Genomic DNA, 17865 nt, shown 5'->3' with positions numbered 1-17865 from the left:
GTTATCAAGATTAGAGTAAAAATTCTCTATTTTTCTCTCCTGTTTTTGAACCTCGTTTTGAACTTTCGTTCCAGGAAAATGTGGACCATATACATAATAAAACAAGACAGCGTTTAAGTCTACTCAGGAAGTTAAGAAATTTTGACATTGAAAGGAGGATCTTAATTATTGTTTATAGATCGATGATTGAAAGTATTTTAACTTATAATATTGTTTCATGGTATGGAAATTTAACAAAAAAACAAGTATAAATGAATACGAGTAATTAACGAAGCGAATAAGATTATAGGCCAAAAACTGAGTTCATTGCAAGAGCTGTTTTCACATGTTATGGAGAAAAGGGCGTCAGCAGTATATTCAGACCAGACTCATCCCCTCCACTCCTGCTTTGAGGTCCTTCCTTCGGGGCGTAGGCTATGTATACCGTAGGCCAAAAAGAACAATTATAAAAGATAATTTGTTCCATTGGCAGTGACTTTTTAAAATCAAATTCTCAATTGAGGCAGTTTCTATAGGTGTGTGAACGTGCACATATTGTATTAATTAAATTTAATCATGTATGTATTAATTATGTATGTCTCATGTATTTTATTATGTGGTGTGTAATGTGGTTGTAGAATGTTGTCTGAGCCAGTGTCAAAGATGAATTTCTGTCCAGTAAATCTGAACAGACAATAAAGTCGAACAAACAAACAACCTCTCTTTCAGACACTGCGAGCCGCATTCAAGACTTGGAAGTAAAACACCTACTGATATGATTGGGTAGCGGTTCCGCATATCCCCACCATTACACGTGTGGAATTGTTTTGAAAACTTCTAATGTTGAAAAATATCTCGTAACATAACTGAAACATTTGCCAGCAATGTGTATGCAATGTAACAGTAACAACAGACGAACAGCTTTTCTGAGCTTGGTTTTGGTTTGGTTTGAACAGTTGTTTTTGGACAAACAAGGAAGTTTTTAGTACAGTGACCTCTTATAGTCTAGAGGACGATTTGATTTCTCAGTTCATGACTCCTTTAAGACCTGAATCTAATTTTAACACTGAAAATGTATTTTGTTCAGAAAAGAGGCTATTCTGTGCTTCAGATGAACACAAATGCAATCAGAGAATAAATTAATCACATCTGGCAGTGAAAATCTTAACGTCTGTTTTTGACATACTCAGCTTATAATACATGCAAACAAAATGAAAGAATATTACAAATCATTTTATCGACTACATGTGAGTTTTCAGTGGATTGTGTGAATCTACTCAAACCAACACAATATATATCCGCCCGTCCGTTCATCTAGATCCAGTTAAATAAATACACTACAAAAAAAGTCTGCAGGGTATATAGCTTGATATTTTTACATTTTATTATTTTCATAAATGTATTTAATTTCATATGCTAGTTTTCTATTTGTCTAGTTTCAGTTTCAATGATGTATAAAGTTTTAACTATGTTTTTTTCTTATGAAAATCACTGTCCATGAATGTTTTTGTTTATTATAATCTTTCTCTTTATAATGTATTCTTAATCTAGCTATTTATTCATCTGCCTAGATGTAGTTAAATACAGTAACACACAAAATTACAGCATAGCTTGGAAATTTTTATTTTATTGTGTATGCTGGTTTTCTATTTAGTTTCAGTTTGTTTTAATGGTGCATACATATTTCATTTAGGTATTTAAATACATTTTGTATGTGTTTATTTTATTTCAGTCTAGTTTCAGGTTGTTTCATTATTCTTTTTGTTGTTGTTACACTTATAAGAATTACTGTTTTTTTCCCCCCATGGATGTTTTCATTTATGACAATCTTTATCTATATAGTGTTACTGATTCTCCAGCTGAAAATATCAGAAGCTGCCCAATAAGAGCAGTCCAAATATTTGCCGTGTCCATGTGCTGTTCATTTCTCTATCTGTCCAAACCCTCTCCTCTATCTGTTCAAACTGAGTCTCTCTCTCTCTCTCTCTCTCTCTCTCTCTCTCTCACTCTCTCTCTCTCTCTCTCTCACTCCATCTCTCACATCTGATTTCATTCTGGCTGAAGGGAAGGAAATGGAGTGGGTGGGGTTAAAGCAGTGAGGTCATAGACGGGAGGCACAGGTTGGGCTGGAGGTTCAGGTTTTTCTCTATGTTCTTGAGGGGAGATTGCGCAGGACTCAAGAATCCAATATCAACAGCGGACACAGTTCATCCACCTAACCATCCATCACCAAACACTGCATCATTTACACCAGGGGAGAGAGAGAGAGAGAGAGAGAGAGAGAGAGAGAGAGAGAGAGAGAGAGAGAGAGAGAGAGAGAGAGAGAGAGAGAGAGAGAGAGAGAGAGAGAGAGAGAGAGAGAGAGAGAGAGAGAGAGAGAGAGCTGCGCGCTGATATTGGAATTTAAAGGTGACTCTTTCCTCTTTGGGACACAATGATCCTGCGTCTGATGGTGTTCAGGTTAAATTCCTGTGATCAGATTGAACTCGTACCTCACTTGGGGATGGATTCATAAAACATTCCAAAGACTACATGAATAATTTCTTCTTATTTTCAAACTTAAAGACATTATGAAATCAAAATGTATATTTTTCCTTGTTGTAGAAGTCACTCAAATACACGTCACTGTAGGGAAGAAAAGACAGTCACAACTTCCATTTCATGCCAACTTCGTTTCTTAAAATGTTTCTTAAAGTCGGCATGAAACGGATATTCTTCAAAACATTTTTGAGAACTTCTTCTATAAAAATCTCACCTTTGAGGAGTATGTGTGTCCATCCGAGCCGCACACTGAGTTGGAGTGAACTACAGGACATGGCCTACATTTCCCATGATTCATAGCTCCCATCCAACGCTTATGGGAAGATTTCCATTCCTGGGTTTGACACTAAAGAAAGGAAGAGAGAGAATGAGTGGGAAGTGTCACAAATGAAGGCATATATTTGTTTATTTTGATATCAGAACACAGATTCAATCCTCAGAAGAGTTTCCTGTTGAAAAATGTGTTATTTAGTAACTGATTTGGATTTCTATATAATTTACGTAATGTATGCCATGAAAATGTATCAATTTAATATTTTTTTGTAAATATATATAGTACAACAGATTTAATGATTTAATACACTGTAAAATTAAACATGTATCAACAGTTTATAACTGTAATAAACCGATGTTATGTTTACACAATCTAATGTGTGTGTGTGTGTGTGTGTGTACAGTGCTTAGCATAAGTGAACACACCCATGCTAAATATCCCCACATCCTCACACACCCTTCACCATACCTAGTGATTGGCATGGGGTACTTTCCATATGATCATCTCTCAATGCAAATCAAACCAGCTATTAGGCTAACTGAAATAAAACCATGCCAAAAAATAAATATGAAAAATAAATATGTAAAAATATTTAAAATATAAATATAAAGGAATATTTTAAAAAAGTGTTTTCTTTGCATTCTAATAAATGAAATCCTTTTTTAAATGTTTCATTTTATCCCTCTATTAAATGTGTCCTTGAATTTTGTATTGTGCTACTAAATCTTTTAAGTACATGTGCTCCCTGGGAAAAAAGTAAGTGTCAAGCCCTGACTAGCTTGCTAAGTTAGCTCTGATTATCTGCAGTCTTGTGCCAACATCCCAATCGAGATTTGACAGACATTACAAACAGCTAGCGGTCGAATCCGAGGGTAATCGGATTTTATGAGGAGATCAAATCTTACACAGCACTGGCTGATCAGATATCACACACATATCACGACATGACAAAAGACATCTAAAATGTCACTCCTGTCCTGTTCACAGTCAAAATGTCAATATCTCATATAAAGCGTGAAGTCTGATCATCTGAAGGAGATAAACAAACATGATCACTGTCTGTATCTCACAGGTGACAGAAGCACTTTAACAGATGAGTGACACTATCAGAGATTTGATAAACGAGTATGTTTGTTTGTGGTTAGCTTTTACACGACTGTTTTGATTTTAAAAGAAGCCTCTTATGCTCACCAAAGCCTCATTTATTTGATTAAACAGCAAAAAAGTAATATTGTGGAACTGTTTTCTGTTATAATGTATTTTAAAATGTAATTTAATCATGTGACGCAAAGCTGAATTTTCAGCATCATTACCACAGCCTTCAGTGTCACATAATCCTTCAGAAATCATTATAATATGCTGACTTGTTGATCAAGACACATTTCAGATCAAATCAAATCACCTTATATTGTCACACCACAATAACACAGAAGTGTAGTGGTGGGACGAAGTCTTTACATACTCCAGACATTGCAATTTATAAGGCATGAGATGTACATAAAATATACAAAATACAAGTTCACACTTTATTTTAAGGTGTCATTGTTACAGTGTAATTATATATTTAAGTACGGAGTAATATTAATCAACTATGTACTTACTATAGGGACAGGGTAGGATTAGGATTTGGTTGAGGGTTAGTTGCATGTAATTATGCATAATTTACTGTTAATACCATGGTAAGTACATGTAACATATGTAACAAGGACACTGTAAAATAAAGTGTTACCAAATACAATAAATATATACTGTACAAAATACAAATTATACATATAATACAAAATATACACAATACAGGATTTATACAATACAATATATAAACAGTACATTATACAAATATACACAATATAGTACGAAGAAAAGTATACACATAAGAGCATATGGGTTTTTTTTTACAGTAAAGGTGTGTAGAAGTGTTAGAAGTGTATGATGTGTCTAGTCCAGAGAAGTGCTGTGTTGGTGGTTATGGGGCGTTTGGTATTGAAGGGCCATTAGTTTAGTGCTCAGAAGTCTAATGGCCTGTGGGAAGAAACGGTCTCTTAGCCGGCTGGTGCGGGACCGCCTGCCTGTCCAAGGCTGGGGTGGCTGGAGTCACTGATGATCCTCCTCATACACAGCCGGGTGTAGATGTTCTGGAGGGAGGGAAGCTCGCATCCAACAATGTGACGGGCTGTCCGAATGCTCTCCACGGTGCAGGTGTAGAACGAGCTGAGGATGTGGAGGCTCGTATCAAACTTCCTTAGCCATCTATCGAGGCTACCATCTCTTAACTTCTCAAGCCTTCCTATCCTTCTTCACCACTGCCTCTGTGTGCATCAACCATGTGAGGTCCCTGGTGTTGAGGATTAGGGCTGCACAATATATAGAAATTATCGAAATATCGCAAATGTATATATCACTATATGCATATGCTTGCAATAACTGGGGTCATGAAGAAAAGACAAAGAGAAAACCGCTCACTGCTCTTGGCTGAATAACTTTTGTAGCTTTAAGGCGAGACACGGCGGGCAAAAACATTCGTTTTTTTTCCACTGGTCAATTTTGAGATTTTGGGATATTTGTCTTCAATAAGTCTTCTTTCAGACTTGTGGTGGAAAAAAGTCCGAAATACACATTTAGGTCTTTATTTTACTACACTTTGTCTGTTTGCGTCTGTAGATTTATCATAAATTCAACAAAAGTTGGCGTTCTAAATCATCCCGCTGAAATATGAACTATAGACCCCTTTCAATACGAAATTTATATTCATGTAGGACACGATCGATATTAGTTAGTGCGTTTGCCGACCCCAGAGGGTTAAGATGAGAAAAAAATGTATTAAAAGTTTTCTGTAATTTAATGTTTAAATATGCAAATTAGGCAATATCTAATTTAATATGCACTAAATTAGCATTTTATTTTTTTGAACGAAAAAAACTAAATCTGAGTATTGAATAAAGCCAGGTTCAAAATTCAACATCCCGGGTCTAAACATTATAATATTCACCATATTAGAGCAAACACTCATACTAGCCTACTTTTATATCATGCTGTGTTTATTATCGAACATAAAAACATCCTCGAGCATTATCATATCGCATATCGTATATTGCACTATTTAATGAGTTATCGCATATCGCATTTTTCATCAATATCGTGCAGCCCTATTGAGGATGCCAAGGAATTTGAAGTGTCTGAACCTCTTCACTGGTGTGCTGTTGATGGTGGTGTGTCCTGTATCCTGGAATCCACTACTAACACTTTGGTCCTCTTGACATTGAGGGAGAGGTTGTTCTCCTGGCACCCATGAGCCAGCGCGTTCACCTCCTCCTTGTAGGCCGTCTCATTGTTGCCGGTGATCAGTCCTACTACAGTCGTATCGTCAGCGAATTTGAAGATGGTATTAGAGCTGTGTGTGTCCATGCAGTCCCTGTGTTGAGGGTCATTGGGGAGGAGGTCTTGTTACCGATTCTGACTACTTGGCATCTGCCTGACAGGACATCCAGTATCCGAGAGAACTGTTCAGTTTGCCTAGAGTTTGCTGTCAAGCTTGGAGGGCACTATGGTGTTGAATGCTGAACTGTAGTCTACAAAAGCATTCTCACATATGTGCTCCTATTTTCTAGGTGAGAGAGAGCAGTGTGTAATGTATGACATTATCAGTAGAGCGATCGCCATGGTATGCAAACTGCAGTGTGTCCAGTTTGGCAGGCAGCACAGAACAGATGTAGTTTCTGATCAGCCTTTTGAAGCATTTACTAATAATAGGGGTTAGAGCAATAGGGCGCCAGTCATGTAAGCATGTGATTTTGGTTTGTTTGGGTACAGGCACGATGAAGGACGTTTTGAAGCATGTGGGCACCACAGATAAGAAGAGGAACAGATTGAAAATGTCTGTAAAAACATCCACTAACTGGTGCTCGAATGCTTTGAGTGTGCGACTGGAGTGTCTGGACTCTGGGGATATTCACCTAAAGGAAGGATCAGGTTACATCCGCTAAAGAGACTGTGAAAGAACTAACCGGGAGAACTTCTCGTGACGGTGGAGTTATTTCCTTCGAAACGAGTGTAGAAATTATTTAGCTTGTCCGTCTTCACAGCAGAGTTTATTCCTTTTAAACTGATGTTGTTGATCCCCTGCCACATGCTTCTAGTATTATTACAGTCAAAACGTGTTTCGACCGTGTCCCTGTATTGGCTGATACATTTTATTAAAATTGTATATATATATATTAGGGCTGTCAAAAGATTAATCGCGATTAATCGCATCCAAAATAAAAGTTTGTGTTTACATAATAAATGTGTGTGTACTGTGTATAATTATTTATATATATAAAAACACACACAATCATGTATATATTTAAGAAAAATTGGTTATATTTATATATAAAACTTGTATATATAATATAAATTATGTAAATGTATATACAGTATATAAATGCAATTATTCCTTAAATATATATATATGAATGTGTGTGTATTTATACATAATAATTCTACACAGTATACACACATATATTATGTAAACACAAACTTTTATTTTGGATGTGATTAATCACGATGAATCTTTTGACAGCCCTAATATATATATAATATAATTTTATATCAAATTATAGTTTTAAAAACAGTGGTGCTTCATATTTTTGTGCAAATCGTGATACAGCCTATTAATTAGGATACTTTGATGAATAGAACAGCATTTATTTGAAATATAAATCTTTTGTCACATAATTTACATGTCTACTGCCACTTTTGATCAATTGAATGCATCCTTGCATTAAAAAAAATATTACATTTCTTTAAAAATCGTTCTTTTCTATTTTATTCATTATATATAAAGGATAACCAGAGTTGTCTCATGTCACCTTGAAGGGGTTTATGTTCTGCTAATAACCAGCTAAGTGATTTCTCACTTATCACACAACTGCTTAAAAACCAAATAAGCAGACATGAAATATTGATTTGAGTTTAAATCATTTTATTGTTTAGAAAAGAGAGAAAGAGAGTATGGATTGATAAACTAGCATAGCTATTTAGGAAATCATTTAAAGGGGACAATGGCTAATGTAGCGGCTACAGTTTAGCACCATTATACAAATATATTGGCCGAATGCTGCGGGTGACCAATCACAGTCGTGTCCTCCAGAGAGCCGTGTAATAAGCTGAACTCGCTCCCAGTCCTTCTGAACCCATCCGCCAAATTCACGAACATTATTGAGTGATCATGAGGAGAATTTGTCTCTGGTCACTATGAAGTGCTCATCTTCAGCCGAAGCTTTTAAAGTCTACGTACTGAACTGCTGGATAATGGAGTGAGATACAGTATAATGGAGTATATTACAGCACATTATTGTGCATTACATTATCTGTAATTTACACTTCATTGCATTATACTGAAGTATATTTGCAAGTGGAAATTACACTGCTGTGTTGGATCTGTTCTCAAATCAGTCTTACTGCAGAAATACAGTCTATTCATACAACCAGCATGAGTCTCTTCTTCATAATTACACCTCAATTAAAACCTCATCACTAATGGTTTAAACTCGTGTTACGCATAATGCTACATGTCAGGCCCAGCATCAAGGGGGGGCTCGGCGAGGGGGCTCAATAATGATAATAATTATTAGGGTACTTTTATTATTAATCGCATCACCGCATAACCGAGGCGTTGCGATAATAATAAAAGTTGTTAGATTAGCTTACTCCTTTAAGCTTACTCCAAAAAACAAAATGTTTAACACGAAATACTTCTCTCCTCATTTTTTTCACCACATATGGGCCACAAGAGAAATATTAAGAAAATAAGTTAAGACAGTTATAAAGTTATCAGAACATGTGGAAGTAGACTCAGCTCTCCTTGTCTCAACATGTGCCGTTAATCAAAGAGTATAGATATACAAAGAAGGTGCACTCCTATTAGTGTTGTCACGATACTACAATTTCTAATTTCGATACGATACCTTGAAAAATATCGATATTCGATACCATTTTCGATACCACAGAGAAAAAAACTGCCACAATATTAAGGGGGTATTTTTTTTTATTTAAAGCTAAATATAACAAGTCTAGAACATGACAATGAGATATATTTTACATGAACAAAAATGTCCTGAGTTCTATCTGTTAATATTTTTTAATTGGACCAGGGCTAACATGACCCGTTGTATTTGTATAACCTACTGTAATCAAAGATTAAAATATAGCCTACTGTAATAGGCCAAAACTGTTTTTTTGCTTTTTACTGTAAAAAAGCACTCAACAGTATCAAATTGGAGGATAGAGTGTCAGTAATGTATAATAATAAGATTAAACATTCAAATTTTAGTTAAAGGCATTTCATTATTGAATTCAGAGATGCCATTGTCTAGCTGTCTAGTTTAATTCATATCTGTGTAATCAAATTGATGATAATCGCTAATGAAGGCAAATTGCAGAATTAAATAATAATTTTCTGAATAAAGTTAAATAGGCACAAGTTAATTTACATTTGACCACAGTTAAACTTGTCGGTTTACTTGTCAGTTTACTTGTCGGATTCCTCAGTCAGATTATGTTAACTTTAAGAATTACGGTGAAAAAACGAGACAACACAGACTCATATCAACAACAATACTAGGCCATCTTGGTTAATGTTTCAGAAAAGTTAAAATGAGAAGAGTTACAGTGTTTCGTTTAGGATTGTTTTTAGCAGTGGGGAAAGGTCTGTCCAAACAACAAACACCCCTGATGCTGAGCGTAGCCTATGCTTGCTAAATGGTACCCCTGGAGCCTGTTCCTTAAGTCTGTTTTCACCTATAAAATAATTTTAAAAAATGAGTGATGTGAGTGATTATTGATTGTCAAACAATCTTTTGGGTGCCCGCAGCCCGCTCGCAGTGTGAAGCGCGTGTCTGCGCTATTCTCTGACATACCCGCTCGCAGTGTGTAGCGCGTGTCCACGCTATTCTCCGACTCCGACTCCGACTCGCTCGCGGTGTGTTTTTACGCGTGTCCGCGCTATTCTCCAACATGCCCGCTCGCGGTGTTCTTTATCAATCAACCAAAGCAAGTCGCGGGGGCGCCGCCCTCGCCATCTTTCCATTCACTTCACTTTTGCTATTTAACCAGAGCGAATGAGACGAGTGCGTCACGTGTGGTGTTTGTCAACGCGCCTTTGGGGAGAAGTGAAAGTGAAAGTTTGGCTAGTATCGATACTTCGGGAAATTAGTATTGGTACCGTTCAGATATTTCAGTATCGATATTTATCGAAATATCGATATTTTTGACAACACTAACTCCTATTACTTATGAATGGGAGAAACTGCAAGGGAGCACACTAGATATTAGGACAGAGCAGAGGCCTGTTTATTTATCAGTTAATTTGATAATGCTTTAACACTATCAATATCAGCTCCTTTTAACACTTTGTACCAGATCCATTTAACAGACTTTCCTCAACAATTAGTGCAGATTCCATGTGGGTCTACTTATGATTTATTAACGTGTTATTTTGTTGTGCATAATCTAGCGGTGCTCTTCATGCATTATGTACCGCAGTGTTTTAAGGTGTAAATTAATGATCAGAAGCAGCAGCTACACCTCATGTGCTGGTCATTAATGATAGATTGACCAATGCAGCGATAACTCCTAAGGAAAGCATTATCACCCGCTCGCAGTGCGCTTGGCTTTCTAATCGGATCAGCATGTCGTTATTTCTCAGGGAGATGTGATATTTGCCTTGCCAGCATGCTCTTTGTCTTTGCATATGTAAGAGGGCGTTAGTAATTTAGCTTCGTAAACTCTTGGACCAGCTCTAATGGCCAATACACAATTAATATTTGTTTGACCAAACATAAAGAGGGCGGAGTCAAGAGGCCGGAATGACATTCCCTCAACGTTCCGCTGTCACTATGGCAACGACTCACAACAGACACCAATAGAATGTTAATGTGACCCTGGAGAAGCGGAGCAGCTTCCCGAGTGTAAATACCTCAGAGGCCGATTAAACACAAGGACACATGATCATTTATCTAGTGCTTAGAACTCATTTGTAATCATGGCTATGGAATAATTGGTCAAGAATTAGGCTACTAGTGAGAAACACTTTGAGCTTCCAGCGGTTCAGGGTTTGACTAGTTAGTTTGTTCTGGTAAAAGATGCATCAACTGCACCAAACAGAAGTTCAGCAGGGGTTATTAAGCCAGGGTCCAGGGGGAAGTTAGTCTAAAAACTGTATTTAAAAAGAAAATGTTATAAAAAAAAAAGCTTTAACTTAATAAATAATTTATTTAAAAAAAAAAAAAAAAAATGGTAACACTTTACAATAAGGTTCCATTTGATAACATTAGTACATTACCATGAACTAACAATTCTAAAGTATTTATTAGTCTTAGTTAATTTTCTAATACATTATTGAAATCAAAAGTTGTATCTTGTATCAGTAGCATTAACAAAGATTAATAAATATTGTAACAAATGTGTTGCTCGTTGTTAGTTAATGTTAGTCAGAGCATTAACTAATGGTAACTATCGGGACCTTGTTGTAAAGTGTTAGCAAAAAATGGTTAAAATAAATAAATACATTTAAATAAAAAAATAATGCATCTAACAGTACAGTACTATAGTGAGTAGGAAAGCAATACGTATATACAAAACAAAATATTTTCCATATAATATATTTTAGAATTTTTGGTATAATTTTAGTTTTTCACTGTATAAATTAGGTCTTTATACATGAAAATATGTCGGCTGCCTTATATTTCCAAATATTAGGATGAGGTCCCTCACATGAGGATGATAATATTTAGGGGTTTGTAGCATCTAAAATATTTAAAACCCCTGCCCTAGCAACCACCCAAAACACCTTAGCAACTACCTAGCACCACTCTATATAACTGTTGCCAAACTGAATAACCTTTAAACTAGTCAAAATTTGTCTTGACAAATGTTTATTTTCTAGTTGATTAAACAATCTGTAGCATACCTTCCTCCATCTCAGCACCCACACTTGTCTTACCTGTGCTGTGCTGGTTTGTGATTGGTGCAGATGGCCGTCTGGAAGTCGTGGCTCACACACACTTTGTGAGGAGGGCAGTGAACCTTCAGACAGGGGTCTTTAGTGCTGTCCAGCCCTGAAAGACAGAGAAAGACTTCATTTAATATGATAAAACTAAATCTTTCTGGGCCTAAAACCAGCCTTTATCTTATCTGATATCTGATCTGTGTTTATGTGTCTCTCAAACACACACACACGCGCGCGCACTCTCTCATCTTTTATATCCATGTTCTTTTGTTTTGGTTTTTCCTCTCCAGGAAAGAAAAACAGAGTAGATTCAGTCAGATGGCATGAAAGGAAGCGAGAGAATCTGATGGAGGAGAGGAGAGCTTTACTCTGGCAAACACAGGAGAAACAATGCAGCAGCCTTCTGGCAAATGTTTTATCATCTCTCTCACACACACACACACACACACACACTGCGCTGACTTTGAGCAATAGCTCAGTGTAAACACTTCCTGACAAATGGAGGACGAGGAGAAACACTGTCTCGCGCTCTGCCATCGTTTCCTCTCTCGCACAGGTAATGTAGTTCCTCCAGCAGGAAGTAGGAGGATGAGGAGGAATAGCGCGTGTGCCGAGGTCATTACGAGAACTCGTGAGACATTCATCTCTGTCAGGAAACATTAAACACACACGTTTCTTAGCCATCTATTACATAGCAAATTCAGTTTTAATTTGATAAGACATACACAACTATTATAAACATACAGTATAGCGCTGCTGCATGTGTGTGTGTGTGTGTGAGACACTGAATCACACAGGTGGGTTTAACAGAGGTCAAACACTCCATCACTCCCTCTGACCTTCACATGTCTATGTGTGTGTTCATTGGGGAAGTTTGATGCCAACCTGCTGTTCGTCTGGAGCGCAGCCATGCCAACTGGCCTTCATTACAATACAACACACACACACACACACACACACACACACACACGATTTGCAGCTCTTATCACTCCTGCTAACAGAATGAAATCATAATTAAAAGGATAGTTCTACCTTAGTATTAATCCCAGGCTCATTGTCATCTGAATCTAACCACACAAAAAATGGTCGCTCTGGTCACATTCACAAAAGATGTTACAGTGATACAGCAAAACATTGATATAACAAAACAATGATGTATCGAAATGACAAAACCAGTATATGATGACACAATGAAACAATGATACGGATGGTTAGTATGTGCCAACAGCAGGACTCTCTATATATATGACATATAAACATGTACATCAACCCGATAACTTAATTTAGCGTTCATGTAAACACTATGTTCAGATTTATCAATTGGAATGACATTCAAAAAAACAAAAGGTGTCCATGCAAATTACGTTAATGATAAATCCAATAATCCAATGAAACAATGGAACATCGTCACAAAAAAACAATAATAAAACACAATACAGTGATACAATGAAAGCAGACAGTGACCAGGGGCTGCAGTCAAGATTAGAAAAAGCATCATAACATCCATCTTTATGACCCATGCTCTTTATTACAGCTCTTCTGAAGTCACATGATCGTTTTGTGTGAGTAACAGACCAATATTTCACATATTATTCACTGAAAATGGGATCATTAAGTCAAAAGGCCTGTTAGAACCAACCATGTTTGACATAATTTACATCCAACCTTGTTCCATATTTGAATATGCAAATGAGAAAAGGGAGAGATTTACAGTGATTAATGATTTAAAGTTCAGTCTGTTCCTCACAGAAAGCATGACTCCAGAAGACTTGAATATAGTGCACACAGTAAGTCATATAAACTACTTTCATGATGCTTCTTGGAGTCTCTTTCTCTTTCATGGAAAAGAACAATCCAGACATTGGTACACACGCTTAATTCTTATGCCCGATTACACGATTTTAGCCCGATTTTGGCATGATCCGTTTGACGTAGGGTGTCATGGGGATTCGTAAACGACAACGGGCGTCGGGACGCAAGATTCGATCGTTTCATCTCGTATAGTGTGTGTCATAGTGGGCGACAATCTACGTCACGTCTGCGATGCTTCACGACATTACGACAAAAAGACTAGCATGTTGAAGTTTTTTTTCGGTCCTCCACGTTCCGTCAAGAGTGAGTGTGTATGTGTGCGCGTGTGTGTGTGCGCGAGTGAGTGAGTGAGAGTGTGTGTGTGTGTGTGTGTGTGTGTGTGTGCGAGTGAGTGAGTGAGTGTGTGTGTGTGTGTGTGTGTGTGTGTGTGTGTGTGTGTGTGTGCGAGAGTGAGTGTGTATGTGTGCGCGTGTGTGTGTGCGCGAGTGAGTGAGTGAGTGAGTGAGCGAGCGAGAGTGAGTGTGTATGTGAGCGCGTACACACTTTAGTTTGATCTGTAATACCTAATACCTCCATCTTCCTCACTGTCTTCCACTCTCAGTGTTTAGTGAGGGTGTGTGTGCGTGTTTGTGTGTTTAGAGATGTACATGCCTTATTGATGGAGTTCAGGCCTCTCAACCCTCTGACAGATGGAAATATTTGATATTTTCCTGCATATGGGATTCAGCCGGTGAGGGCGAGAGAGATGGAAGGAAACAAGAGATGAGGCGCTGGGAGCGTATCGGAGGGGAAGTGAGGACACGCTTTAGCAGCGGACATACACACACACACACAGATTGCGTGATGTCTTTCACATTATACAGTGATTGGATTCTGTCTGAAGGACATTTTGCTTTCGTGTTTTAGTTTTTGCATAACTGAGTGTGTGCGTGTGCAGTTAGCAGGAGGTTTAATGAGGTGAATCTCACAGAAACACGCCCCGATCGAATTTGACCTCGTTCAAAATAAAATAAATAATAAAATATATCCGCATAAAGAAAACGAAGGGACCATTTCTATTTTCTGGATTTATATTCATTTATATCTTCATTTTATGTTATACACATATACATTTCTTTTATAAAATTTAATAAAACTATATAATTTCCTACAAATAAATATAATTTTGTATCGTCTGTGTGTGAAATTACTTTTGTTTGGACATCCTTTTGTCTTATATTTGGTTCCTGGTGTTTATTAAATGTTATTTCATCATTCATCTGCGTCAAGCATCTCTGTCTGGATTATCAAGTCTCACGTCTGTGTATTAACACACACACACACACACACACACACACACACACACACACACACACACACACACACACACACACACACACACACACACACACACACACACACACACAAGGAGTATTGATCTAGTGAGGTGAGCTGACATGTAAGGTGAGTCAATGTACAGGTACACATGTACAGCATTGTGATGCATTTCTCTTGTTACTAGTCTACAGTGTATTCTTTCATTTTGTTCAGTCGTTTTTCTATTACAACGGAAAACAGGCCATTCATATTCAGAGACGAACTCCAAACACCCTCACTGCAGGGTACGAACGCATGTGTCGAAGAGGGAATGAAAATAAGAAAGTGTGATAGATCCCGACTGATAAATGTGAGATGAGAGCGAGAGAGAGGGAGGAAGGGGGATATTTACCTCTTCACACTTTTCAATTCCAGGCCTGAATGAACAAATTCAGTTCCTGTTTAACCAAGCAGTCAATCCTAATTGACAAACAGCGCACGATGTACACACTTCGGCCATGTTTAAAATCAAATACTGCACAATCTATACTGTATACTGAGCACTGTTTATTAAAAATAGCATGTGCAACTATGCATTGGAATAATGATATCCGTTTCAAATAGCAGTTCATACACTGCATGTTTAATTCGGTAGTTAATCATCATCAAATACCATTATTTTGCATTTCTAACTCACCGTTATTCTGCATTTTAAAACAAATTTGTGTAAAAATAGTCAAAGTTTTGGCATACGCATCAAATGAGTGACATATAAGAACGACATATTTACAAAATTGTGATTGGTATTATTAATATTTCATTGCTCGACTTGACCATAATTGATTAACTTTACAGTTATTGAACTGAACTGAATCAAAAGCTGCTTTACAGCAGAATTTCTATTTGTCTCATATTTGATCAAGTTTGCATACTGATTCTATTATTATCCTATCTATGATGTGAAGCTGCTTTGAAACATCCTGTATTGTATAAAGCACTGTAGATATAAAGGTGACTTGACGTTGCATTGTGGGATAAAGTATCTCAACAGGATGTGCACCATGTTGCATATTGCACATTTTGTCAAATGCAATCAATATGTAACAGTATTTCATGCATACATAAAACAAGCTGTGCAAAGTATATATACTACATATTGTAGAAATAGCACTAATAGCATGCAATTTGATTCCTCTTTTCTTGTCAACGACCGACTGTCCACATTTATCTCCGTCTGGTGTGCTTTACTACAGGACTGAGTGATGAAGAATTCATTTATCTGAAAAATAAAAGCCGTCCACGCTGGTTTATTCGATGGGTGATTCCTCCTCTATCATATGTCTCTCGTGACATCGCTATGGAAACCCGCCTCCCCTCAGGGCCACAAGTTTTTATCATTTTTATGGGCTGAATTAAAAGAGAAAGAGAGAGAGAGAGAGAGAGAGAGAGAGAGAGAGAGAGAGAGAGAGAGAGAGAGAGAGAGAGAGAGAGAGAGAGAGAGAGAGAGAGAGAGAGAGAGAGAGGGAGAGAGAGAGAGATGCTCATAAACAGCCATGATTTGATAGCCAGTAAATTAATCCTATAAATGTGCAACATTGGCTTCATATATATCGTCTTACAGCTGCCTGTGTGTGTGTGTGTGTGTGTGTGTGTGTGTGTGTGTGTGTGTGTGCTAATAAACTCTAAACTTTTCCTGTAGTATTTACCTATTATTATAGTTCTTTCCTTCATGATGGATTTTTGACTACGATCTACTAACACTGCATGAGTAAAACCACCGTAATCAAATAGATCTTCCTCTTGTGTTTCCATGCAAGAAACAAACTCGTACAGGGTGGAAAAATGCTTTGGCTGAACTATTGCTTTAACCCCAATGCAGGCGTTTAAAGTCATTTTACTCTCTCTGTGTAAACTGCAGTTGCATTTGCTCTCTATCAAGTTTGACCTTTGAACTTTAGTATCACAGCAACAGTAGACCTCATCTATCCAGATGTGACCTCGAACGCTTTCATACACCTCACAAATCGACCTTTAACCCTTTGTGTGCCATGGATCCCTGTGTATGTGGGCGTCTCATCTGCTGCGTCGATCAATAACTGTGCAACACAAGGGCTTTGTTCAGAATTAAATACTATCTTACTGCAAATGCTGCCTACTTACACTGCATACTGAGTGCCTACTAATACAATCACAATTAATGTTTCAATCACATTGCATGTTGCATCACCTTGGAAATAAGCAAGGACACTTTGTATTTTTAGTCCAATTTTGTGCATGCGCATCAGCTGAATTTGGAATGGAATAATATCATACGACTCTTACTACTTATGCATTATCCTAATATCTTTTTTATGGAAGAAATAGTAAGAAAAGTATGCCATTTCAAATTCAGCAATCATCTTTTCCTCAGGCTCCAGAGTCATCAGACACATGGCATTTATGGCTCAGTTGATAGAGGCACATGTTGTTTTTGAGCCAAACTGATGGAAAATGTGCATACTGTGAACAATCTAATTCTATTTTGAAACAGTTTTTTAATTTTTATTTGCTGTTTTCATTTTATTTTAGTTCATTTGAGTAATTTTGTTGTGTTTTTGTAATTTTTAGTCTGAATGATAAACCTCACATCCATAATCACATCACCGGAGTAATCTTAAAACGAACACTTCCTCTATTTTAAATACTGGAATTAGTGCTGAAGGTTGAATGAGGCTAAATTAGACGATCTGGATTCAGCATTCATACCTGTGATTATCCAATCAGGACGAGCCAGTGCAGCCTAATGGCCAATCAGCTCACAGCCGAATTCTGAATGTCACCAGATAAACTAAAAACATTTAGATGAATGAGACCTTTGTTTTCTGAACACACACACACACACGCGCACACACACGCACACGCACACACACACACACACACACACACACACACACACACATAATCGGCTTAATTAACATGCTGTGATCCTGTTTCCATAGAA

The 17865-nt window shown here is 37.3% G+C and overlaps 1 protein-coding gene across 1 annotated transcript in view; it reads right to left on the bottom strand.

Moving 5' to 3' along the window:
• The window catches only part of spock1 (SPARC (osteonectin), cwcv and kazal like domains proteoglycan 1), a 181968-nt gene that overhangs the window by 38021 nt on the left and 126082 nt on the right, over positions 1–17865 (bottom strand). Inside the window, 3 exon segments of the mRNA XM_079629988.1 lie at positions 2735–2844; positions 2847–2866; positions 11772–11886. Of these exon segments, the coding sequence (XP_079486114.1) occupies positions 2735–2844; positions 2847–2866; positions 11772–11886 (245 nt within the window).

Source organism: Phoxinus phoxinus (assembly GCF_949152265.1).
Source record: "Phoxinus phoxinus genome assembly, chromosome: 12".
NCBI classification, from domain to species: domain Eukaryota; kingdom Metazoa; phylum Chordata; class Actinopteri; order Cypriniformes; family Leuciscidae; genus Phoxinus; species Phoxinus phoxinus.
This window is presented reverse-complemented; position numbering and strand designations above follow the sequence as displayed.